Raw genomic sequence first — 11,372 nt, forward strand, 5'->3', positions numbered from 1 at the left:
CTAGATTCCTCTCATATGATGCAGCCAAGCATTGCTACCCTCACTGAAACACATGCAGTTGAAATGATCAGACACATCACAGTTACAAACGTGCACACAGTTTGTTTTTTTTTATCATGAAATTCCTCCAAGAAACTTGTATCATGTTCAGTTTTTTTGATGTTGCTAAAACCTACAATCGATTCAAGCTACAAAGAGTATACTGTAAAAGCCTATTTCTTGTCTAAGGCTGTAACCAAAGATGAGATTTGAAGGTGCTGTCAGCCACACTTAGTGATATCTTCTCTTACCAGAGTATTGCATTAGGCTGGATTTCCAGTAAATACCTGCGTACAGCACCGTGCTATTGTATAGCTGTTACATAAGTGCGTGCGCTGAGCCATTTTCCTTCCTCTTTGTACCGAGATGTCTCTGTGTGTGTGTGTGTGTGTGTGTGTGTGTGTGTGTGTGTGTGTGTGTGTGTGTGTGTGTGTGTGTGTGTGTGTGTGTGTGTGTGTGTGCGTGCGTGCATGTGTGCGTGTGTGCATGTGTGGAGTGTAATGTTTTGGAATAAATAAAACAGATAAGTGTGATAACGGCACTTGAAGGAAAAAGTACCTTGACATCTATAACGCGGCTTAGAGTGACTGTTTATGAATGTGTGTGTCAGAAGCGTCGCTGTCCTCTGTGTGACACTAAGCCGTTTACTGCTGCCCTGCTTTGTCACGATAATAACAATACCCTTCTCTCTCTCTGCTTATCTACCTTTCTTGTTTCTCCTCCTGTCTTTCTGTCTCTTCCAGGGCACTCAGCTCATCTTTAATGCTGCCAAGGAGCTGGGACAGCTGTCCAAGCTGAAGGTACAATATGTTAGGACACAGTTATGCTCTGGGCCTGACACCAGTGCTTCAGACTGAGACTCTAATCGTTTAGAAAATGTGAAGAAGAGCATATGAATGGACAGATTGGTCATTTTGCTTTTTTGCTCTCCCGCTGTCATTTAAAGGAGCACATGGTTCGTGAGGAGGCCAAAGCACTAACACCCAAGCAGTGTGCTGTGATAGAGCTGGCGCTGGACACCATCAAGGTAAGAGATTCATTATTGTATTTTCAACTGATACTGTGTGTGTATGTGGAAGAGTTTGATGTGCTAAATCATTTAAGTTATGAAAAACACATTGAAAAAACAAAAACAAATCATTATTATGTTGATGTTATGGGTAATTCAGTTAGGTGGAAATAAAACCAGAAACAAGACTCCCAAATAAGAACTTGCTCCCTTTTCTGAGCTTTATTTCTGTTTGACAAAAATTTACTCGACAGTTAAATCCCAGAGTCTGAACCAGCAAGGCTTTTCAATAATAAAGCATCCATATTAAATGAGCAGGGTGTAGGATTTTGTGGCATCTACTGGTGAGGCTGCAAATGGCAACCAATTCAGCACCACTCGCCTCAACCTCCCCCACAAAAGTCCTTTTCTAGTGTTTGGTTTGTCCCTTCTGGGCTACTGTAGAAATATGTTGCTGCAACATGTCTCCGTGGAAAAAACCCGCTCCCTGTGTAGATATGAAGGGCTCATTGCTTTAGGGGATTACACTGTAATGAAAACATAATTCTGAATATAATATTCCATTTCTGCTACTAGGTCCCCCTAAATCCTGCACACTGAACCTTTAAAGCACCCGCATGGTACTGAAATGATTCAGAGTTTTTAGAGCGCTTCAAGGGCCCTGACATGTCGAAATTGTTGTACATATTTAATTAATTCTTTTGGGTGATCAGTGACAGCAAAGTTAGTTTGTAACCTGGATCATTCCTTTCCTGAATTATTCACAAATTATTTTTTCTGTTAATTATTAACACTTCGGTGAATGTAAAACCAGGAAATAGTGAAAAAGGCCTATCGCAGTTTCCTAAAGCACAGATTGATATAATAAAATATTGGATTCAATTTTGTGTAAAACAAGGAAAAGCAACAAATTCCCACATTTTAGTATCTAGCATGGAAAAATAACTATATAGAAATAAACACATTTTTAATTGTTCCTACTTTTCTGTCGATGTGACAAATTGATTTGATTAATTGAGAGTGTTGCAGCTCTGGATTTATGTGTGAATGTTTGAATCCTTTTAGTTTCATATGAACAAAGGGATTCCCAGGAAAGCTAACATCAGACAGCACAGTTGTAGTTCACCCTGTTAGATAATCTATCTGCTTTGTTCAATTCTCATTTGTTGCTTTAATTTCTCTGATAATCTGCCGCAGCAAGATGTTAGTAAACAGCTGTTTTATCTCTCTGCCTTTTTGTATGCTAGCAATATTTCCATGCTGGTGGCGTGGGTCTGAAGAAGACATTCCTGGAGAAGAGTCCTGACTTGCTGTCTCTCCACTACGCCCTGTCGCTCTACACACAGGCCACAGACAAACTTATTAAGACCTTTGTCCAGTCACAGAACGCACAAGGTAACCTAAAGCTTTTTACTCTCTGTCATGCTCCTTTGTTTCTCTGCATTTGGAAGGTTTTGATTTCTACTTATCTTCATTTGAAAAGTGTGAACTTAATTTCCCTGTTGTTACGTAATTCTCTGCTTTGAACTCTCTGAGGAGCCAGCGCCTCCCACTCCTCTGATGACGTTAGGGTTTCCCAAATGCCGAACCATATATCCTGAAAGTATCTCACGTGCTTCACACAGCATAAAGTCGAGACCGTGGTAGCACAATATTTTCTCAGTGCTCTGAAACGCTTAGTCTTCTGATAACCAGCCTCCGGAAACACAGAAGCTATTCTTTACATGATCTGACAGCTATTTGCAATGGAAAAAAAACAAAAAATACCCACCCCTTCTTCTTTTTTCCCCCCCTGTCTGATTCTGTTGCTCAGCCTCCATCCCACCATCTGATAGTTACATAACAATCATCATCTGACACAGTGTCCCCGAGCACCGCTGGTAGAAATGCCTTTTGAGTGGATGGTCATTTAAATTTTAATCAGGCAAAATGCCATGCGGTTTGTGCAGCATACCCAAATATGTTTTACAGTGGTAGATCTGTGAGTTTTTAATGCTGCAAGACCAGCTTTGCACTGCAGAGCCAAAGAACAATGAAAAAGAAGAACTGATTCATTCGAAATACCTGAGTTTCCCGCAACTGCTTATATATGTTGGTCTGTTTTTCTACTCTGTAATTCTTCAAATGAACCTCTGCAAACCTCATATTTCTACATGTCTCTCCTTTCTCTGTCTACTCCCTCCTCCTGCCCCGTCTGTGGGCCAGTGTTCGGCGGGAAGGGGGTGAGATTCACCACTAGTGAGGATGTTTACCCAGAAAAGGGTATGTGGCACTCAGGGCCTGAGACATCAAGGAATACCAGAAAGCCTCCAGACCAAAGCCCAGTTCCTTTCCACCTTCCACCCCACCCCCAACCTCCACCACCCCCCATGTGCATCCTGAAATCCCCCTGCCTGCTCAAACTCATCCCGACAGAAAAATGCAATGCACAGATTCAACATACTTCCTCTCTTTTTCGCTGCCCTTTTTTGCACACATACAGTACATGCCCCACCACAACAAAACAACACTGACTTTATGCATTCATGCATGAAATGTACACACTGATGTCTGTATGTACAGAACTGCACTGAATACATACGCTATGGATGGTATGTATGAGCAGACACTAAAGCATGATGTGCGGACATCAGACCAAGATAATAGAAATGCATTAAAGTGTGGAAGAATCCTGATGCAGCATGATGTCACCGAGAGAGGCCAGAGGGCGGAGTGTGTGTTAGCGTGTGTTTGTGTGTGTACACGTGGACAAGTGAGTGACTGAGCAGAGCAATGTGACTTGAGTGAGACTGTCCTTAAGGTTGTCGAAGCAGACACACAGACTATTATCTGTCTTCTGGGAGGAAATCCTTCTCTCCAACGTTACCGCCTCTCCCGCTGTGTTTGAAATGAAAGACGCTGATGAAGAGGAGTAGGAATACCATGAAGACGATGATGGCTGTTGGCTCACTTTGTCTGGGAGGGCTCCCTGTCCTTGCCTGCTCTGTCATCACACACAAACACAAGCAGAGACAGACACACACAAACACCCACACAGCTCCCACGTGCAGCGCGGCCCTCCCTAAAGCTGTGATGAGAAAGTGTGCTCAACTCATCCCCCCCCTCCACAGATTGAGCCAATCAGAAACAATCCCTCAGGTCAGGTGGTCTGATTTCTGTCACTTTAGATTAGGATAGAAAGATCTGACTCTTTCTCGCATACAGTATATTCACACACACTCGCACAGGGCGATGCTGGAGCTGTATGCATTCAGCTAACACAGTGTTTGTGGATGGATCCGGCTTTGTTGTCCCATTTGATGCTTTGATGATCAGTTGATGCTGCACATGCTCAGGCACATGGACAGTCGTCTCAGATGGACAGCTGAATTTGAAATGGCTAACACTCCAGTAACAGAGACTTATAAGTAAATCTGTTACACACCAAGTTGTGTTGTTTTCCTGTGGAAGGAGGCCAAGGAAAGCTTGGAAGCAAAGAAAGGCAAAAAACAATGACAATTTTATTAGGAGCTGAATACCCAATTGTGAAATTGAATCTCTACTGACAACATAAACCTGAAGGCTAGTGCAGGACTTTTACATATATATGAACCTCTGTTACCTTCAAGCCCTTATCAAACAAGTTTAAAGAATTAAGAGTGATTAAACCTATAATCAACAAGTAAATCTCCCTTGACTTTCAAATGTTCGAATAGTCATTAAAATGTAAAAAATGAATTAGTATATGGCAACTTAACTTATTTCCATCTTTACTAGCGCCTGGTTGTAATGCGTTAATCCTGTCAGAAGGACGCGTTAAGGAGCAAAAAAGCTGTCTGCTCGCGAAAAATAAACAACATAAGGAGAAGAAGAACACGTTGCAACCAGGCTCCTGAGCTTTTCCGGGTAAGATTGTGTGTTTCTTTGAGATCAGATGTCACAGTACGAACATGAGAAACATGCAAAAACGACTACAGAAACTTAAATAATCGCATGCACCGTTTTACAGCCATAACGGCAGCTAGTTAGGAATTGTATACAGCAGAGCCTATGACGTCAGCACGTCAATGATGTTTTTGTCATTTCTGTCACTGGCAGAAAGGGGAGATAAAAACTCTTTTTAAAGAGGTTTAAATGTTGAAATTGAAATACTAGTTGGCGAGCCCTTCTTTTTTGCATCATATGACAGACAGATGGTAACCTAAAAATACAGAAGACTGATGAATTTCTTGCTTTTCCTCGATAGCCTGAATAGCCAAATGTGAATTTTTAATCGTGACTTATTTTTTGGTGTCAAGATTTCCCCGTTTTAAAATGAGCAACATGTCATTTTGAGATGACACACATTTCTAGAGCTGATGAATGATAAATGTAAAGAATTTAAATTTTGTTTTTTGAGCACCAGATTTGAATTTGTGAACCCTAAAAAATCTGAATATCAAATTTTTGAAATTGAAAAAAAGTTTCAGAGAGGAGACACCAGACCACATAAACAGACAGATGGTTTTCAATACAATATTTCCACACTGCCCTTTCACTGGTATTTAAAATAAGTTTTTAGTTGTGGTTACATTTTACAGTTGGGTAGTTAGTTAAATAACAGAGCAGTGTGTCGGCAGCTCTCCTGCCAGCTGCTGGATGTCCTCGACTGTAACGAGGAAGCAAATTAACTCCCTGTCAAACAGATTCCTCTGAATAGTTTCTCCAACCACGTTAGAGTGGATGATTAGAGCAGCATGAATCAACGAAGCTCAGTGGAATTTATTCTTATGAACTCGACTGCTGCAGAACGAGGATTTCAGTGATGACTGCCATTCTTGCCCACTGAAAGCTCCCAGCTGCATTATTTGTAAATGAAATATTCCCGAGTCATTTGTAAATTTGCAGTGAGGTTGAGAGATACTTTGGTACAATTATATTACAAATCTGAGATTTTGTGTCAATTCTGGTGAACATTTGCAATATGGTAGAAAATTTGCACCTCTGATTGCTGTTTGTTAAAGATGAAAAGGCTGCATTTTCTTGGCACCGTCTTTCTTACTCCCAGCCAGCAAAGTTTCTTTCTCATCGCTCATGGACGTCCTACACAGAGTAGATGAGGCCAGATGGATGACTGCTGCTCTCTTTGGCCCTGTTGGCAGCGAGACCAACAATCCCATAAGGCTTCCACGAGAGAAAGAGAGAGCTGCATGCCAGGAACACTCTGCCGTCTAACTCCCACAGGCACCTTGTTTAGTAGGCGGCTGGTTAAAAACACACACACACACACACACACACACACACACGGGCTGCTGGTCGTTGCCACAAAGATACCGTTAACAGAGTGAAGACACTAATTAAAACATTGAAAATGAATGTCCATCTGTCACCGTATCCTTCTGGAATTGTTTGTGGATATAAACCACTTGTTCACACGCAGAACAAAACCACACAGATGAAAGATTTCTCCACGATCTCCCTCCCAGACAAAAAAGTGAGAGCCTGATTCAAACCATCGAGACCACTGGCTCTCAACTGGTGGGATGCGGCCCAAAAGAGGGTCGCAGGGCTATTTTGAGTGGATTGGGGATGTGCCGTGGGGAAAAAACACAAAATTAGGGAAGAAAAGTCAAATTTTCATTTTGAAGTCTACAAAATGCTGCTTGCTTTTATAATGAAAGACGTGTTTCCCATGAAGCAGTGACAACCAAAACTAACAAAGACCCCAAGACTTGTGTCCAGGTACAGACTAGAGTGGTCTTGGATGGAGAATAGACTAGCTCAAATCGGCTTGATATTTGGCCTTAAAAAAGCCTTACAACCTGTTCAACATACAACACACTCTTCCCATACACTTTCATTTCCGATAAGGAAAATCGTGAAGTTCAAGACAGACAACGGCAACAGGAGGTCTCTGTCATCCAAGGTGGACAGCGTGCGATTTATTTGAGGAAGAAAGGAACAGAATGACAATATGAGTAAAATAGATATGAAGAACATGAAATGACTTGAATTGGAGTCCTCCAGACATGTGGCTCCTCACACAGTACAGCTTTATTTAGGGAGTCCATCAGTTGTGCCATCCTTCACCGCCAGATCTGAGAGGCTGCTTCTCTCTCCGTATGGCCCTCCACTTTCTTGTACCTCCTCTTACCATGCTTGGGTAAAAGTCTTTACCAAAGAATGGGTATGTCCACCTGTCTAGATCCATCTGAGCATGCCCTGACCTGATCTATGTCAGTAGGGGGGGGGGGGGGGGGGGACCTTCTCCAATCTTCTTCTCTGCCTCTTACTAACCACCCTGCATCCTAACAGACACCATGCATCTATGAGTGGGCACAAATTATCATCCTCACTGAATCCAAATTATTACCTCTCAGTCGCTGAATTTGTACACCAGCTGCTGCTCTCAGTCAGGGTCTAATCATAATGGAGAAGACAGTCATTTCAGGTCAGTAAAAACAATCCCCTGGACTGTTTTGCCATCTATCAGTAAATGCATTACAGTTGTAAGGCCTAACAGAGAATGGAAGTTGTAACTATATTACAACATTTATGCCCACTCATAGCTGCTTTGTCTGAACGTCCACTTCCAGACCACAACATCTGCACACACAAATCACTATGCTTTATTTGAAGTCCTCCTGTTATGCTGTGTAATTTTAGTGTAAAGAAACATTTGCATAGTCAATACTCTGCCACAAGGTTGTAACTAAATCCATTTCAATGTTTGTCTTGTGAAATTGAAATGGAGTTGGTCTGTGACTTTGTTTTTGTGCCATAATGTGGAGGCGAATTTGGAATAGAGGGCACGGTGACTCCTGTTCATGTTTGGTCTGTGCCAGTAGCACAAAGAGGCCATGTTTTTAGATTCAAGGGTATTAACGGCACCTTCACTCTCTGTCTGTCCCGTCAGGCTCTGGGGTGGATGACGCCGTGGGAGAGGTGTCCATCCATGTGGAGATTTTCACTCACCCAAACACTGGCGAACACAAAGTCACAGTCAAAGGTAAAGATTGCTGTTTGTTTTCACCTCTGGAAACTGGGTCAGTAAGTGTCAGAGTTTTTATGCCTCCACGCCAGCAATAACCGTAGCCAGAGGCATTATGTTTTCGGGTTGTCCATCCATCTGTCACAATCTAAAGAATGCAATAGCTCAAGAATGCCTTGTGGGAATTTGTTCAAACTTGGCAAAAAAATAATCCACTTCATACCATGGATGAACTGTTTATATTTTGGGGGTCAAAGGTCAAGTTCAGGGTCACTGTGACACAAATTCCTTACATTAAAATGACCATTATTTGTAAGGAGCACCTGGATGGAATATCTTGACATATTAGACAATTGTTCACTTGCCCTTAAGGATGAATTGGTTGTAATTTGGTGGTCAGAGGTCAAAGTTCAAGGTCACTGTGACCTCCCATCTTTCCCACTCTTGTGAACATGATTTTTCAGAAACGCCTTGAGGAACATTCTTCAACTTTGGCACACATGTTCACTTTGACTCAAAGGTGATGTTAATAGATGTCTGTGGTCAAAGGTAAAGATTAATATGACTTTATGTCCATCTTTATCCGCCCATTACATTCTCATGAAGGCAATATCTCAGGGATGCCTTTAAGGAATGTCTTAAAATTTGTCACTGACATTCACTTTGACTCATCGCGGAACTGATTACAATTTGGTGGTCAAAAGTAACTGTGGCCATAACTCAATAACTCAATTGTTTAATAGGATTAGATGATTATTATTCTTTTATGTCCATTATTTAACACCAAAACTGAGGGGCAGTGGGGGAGATTGTCACCATATTTCACATTTATGAGAGATACTACCCCGAATATTACCCCGGGGTGTCCATCTAGAAATTGTTGTGATTGTATAGATCCTCCGTGCTGGGAGAATTGAAACTTGTGTGTGTGAAGCATGAACATTTAAAAATGTATAGCTTCTTTGCAGCACCATCTGAGTTTGGACAGATAAGTATGTAAACGAAAACTTCAGTGGTAAGAGGACCAGAGATGATCTAACAGAAGAAAAAAAAAAAGCCAAATGAGGGGGAACTCAACAGTTAATGATTTCCATCGTTGTTCTAATGTAAATGGCAGAAAACAGTGTGGGCTGTAAAAAAAAAATCGCCATACCAGGGCTCCAACTTTTTTTCAGCTGCCAACAAAAATATGACTTTATAATGAAACTGTATCTCAGTTCAGTGTGTCTGTGAAGAGTCTGGGTCAGCCAGGTCACGGTCAATCTAAGTGTTATCCAAAGGGAACTGCTTGGGTTTCTTGAAGACGTTTTACCTCTCATTCGAAAGGTTTCTTCAGTTCTAACTTTCGGATGAGACAAACAAGCTCAAACAAGTCCAGCTGCCTTTGGATAACACTTAATTAATTCAGTGTTTTCTTGTTCCGAATTTTTTTCTTCGTCTGCCCTCTCTCTCTAACACACTTTCACACATTTTCTCCACATGAACCTCTTTCCCATGATCACCTGCCTGCTCTTTTTTCTTCCATTTCTTCTGTCTTCCTTGCTGTCTCTGTCTCAGTGGTGGCTGCCAACGACCTGAGGTGGCAGACGCAGGGAATATTCCGGCCATTTGTGGAGGTCTATATCATCGGCCCTCACCTCAGCGACAAAAAGAGGAAGTACGCCACCAAATCGAAGAACAACAGCTGGGCTCCCAAATACAATGAAACCTTCACTTTGTAAGTTGACGACAACGACTTGTTGTTTTGGGGAGGGTTGCAGGAATTGTCGATATGGCTAGGTTTGTGTGACAGTCTGCATCTCCCACTTTACAGCACCCTGAGTAATGAGGTGGGTCCTGAGTGCTATGAGCTGCAGGTTTGTGTGAAGGACTACTGCTTCGCCCGTGAGGACCGCACCGTGGGCATGGCCGTCCTGCAGCTGAAGGACATGGCCTCCAAGGGCAGCGTTGCATGCTGGCTGCCGCTGGGTAAACGCATCCACATGGACGAGACGGGCCTCACTGTCCTACGCATCCTCTCCCAACGCAACAACGATGACGTGGCCAAGGAGTTCGTCAAGCTCAAGTCCGACCAGCGCTCTGCAGAGGAGGGCCGCAGCTAAGAGGCACAACAGAATTCAAAACGCCCCCGTCTGAAAGCCCGGTCGGACGTCGCCACTTACTGCCCCGGAGCTCCGCTGAGCCACTGCAAACCACTGCCCTGATTATCCAGTGTTGTAAAAGCACAGATAAGACAACAGTCACCACACATCCAATGCTGTAAATACATGTATTTCAGTGGAAAAGACACATTGCCAAGAAAAGCATCACACATCATCTTAAAAAAAAAAACACCGATGTCTTTATTGTTACTTAACCATCTTTTTGATTAACAACACATAGAGTTTAATCATAGAGCATATATCTACTTTCCTCTCTATTGTAGAGGCGAGTCATGCCATTCTCCACACACACCTCTTTTGACTTGTCAGAATGAGAAATATCTTATCCTTTAATAGTTTGGCTTTCATTCTCACTTCTCTCTGCCTTTTTTCACAACCCCACCACCCCCTCCACACACACACACACACACACACACACACACACACACACACACACACACACACACACACTGTACTTTTCAGTTCCTCTCGTACCTTCCCTGGCTTGCACCCGCTTAGAGAAGGGACCGCAAGTGCCAACAGATAATCGCTGAAATATGCCAAGACCAGCCCTAAGCACAACAGGACCAACTGTCCAAGTGACCCATAAACAACAACAACCACGGCTGCACTGCCTCAAACATTCCAGATATCGGGTTGGGAACACATACAGGGAACAAAGCACTATTTACTAATGATAAGTTTGATATTTATTTACTTATTTCTTCCAGATTATATTTATATTTTAATAATTCTAAATATCATCAAATATATACATATATATATATAAAAGATATATGAAGGACATATATAAAGTTACATACAGGATTATCCGCTGGACGTGTGGTACTTGAAAGAATTTCCTCGTCTGTCTGTCCGTCTGTCTGTCTGTCTACCCTGTAACAGAGCACACTGCCTGACACCCTCAATGCCTTCTGTCTTGTTGACCCTCGTACAGTATGTCTGTCTCTCCTATGTAGCGACTGTATAGAGAGATGAATCTGAAGAAAACACGCCTTCAAGCACTGCGATTCGTCAGAGAATCTGTCTGTGTGAATGCGTAATCTGAGTTTGAGCACAATGTGTGTTTGTAACATGTTCTAATGTTGACCTCATGTAGCTGCCCGTGTTGCCTGTTACCTACAAAGTGTACACAGAAAGCCATCACAAACAAAGAACATCACAGCAGGTGGAGTGGGGGGGGGGGGGGGTATTCATGTTCGGATTAGATTTG

The 11,372-nt window shown here is 42.4% G+C and overlaps 1 protein-coding gene across 7 annotated transcripts in view; it reads left to right on the forward strand.

Moving 5' to 3' along the window:
* The window catches only part of unc13a (unc-13 homolog A (C. elegans)), a 46,910-nt gene extending 35,576 nt beyond the window's left edge, over nt 1-11,334 (forward strand). For 4 of the 7 annotated variants that reach the window (XM_069150207.1, XM_069150208.1, XM_069150210.1 and 1 more), the window contains 6 exons: nt 783-839; nt 986-1,066; nt 2,296-2,443; nt 7,923-8,015; nt 9,555-9,714; nt 9,811-11,334. In XM_069150207.1, coding sequence (XP_069006308.1) covers nt 783-839; nt 986-1,066; nt 2,296-2,443; nt 7,923-8,015; nt 9,555-9,714; nt 9,811-10,099 — 828 coding nt within the window. In that variant the 3' untranslated portion in view covers nt 10,100-11,334. Of the gene's footprint in view, nt 1-782; nt 840-985; nt 1,067-2,295; nt 2,444-3,253; nt 3,311-7,922; nt 8,016-9,554; nt 9,715-9,810 lie in introns of all 7 variants that reach the window. The other 3 variants (XM_069150205.1, XM_069150206.1, XM_069150209.1) reach the window with 1 other exon arrangement.
* The last annotated feature ends 38 nt before the right edge of the window (nt 11,335-11,372 follow it).

This window comes from Embiotoca jacksoni, unplaced genomic scaffold (assembly GCF_022577435.1).
Source record: "Embiotoca jacksoni isolate LCO1_2020_lvr unplaced genomic scaffold, fEmbJac1.0.p SCAF_16, whole genome shotgun sequence".
In the NCBI taxonomy this organism is placed as follows: Eukaryota; Metazoa; Chordata; class Actinopteri; family Embiotocidae; genus Embiotoca; species Embiotoca jacksoni.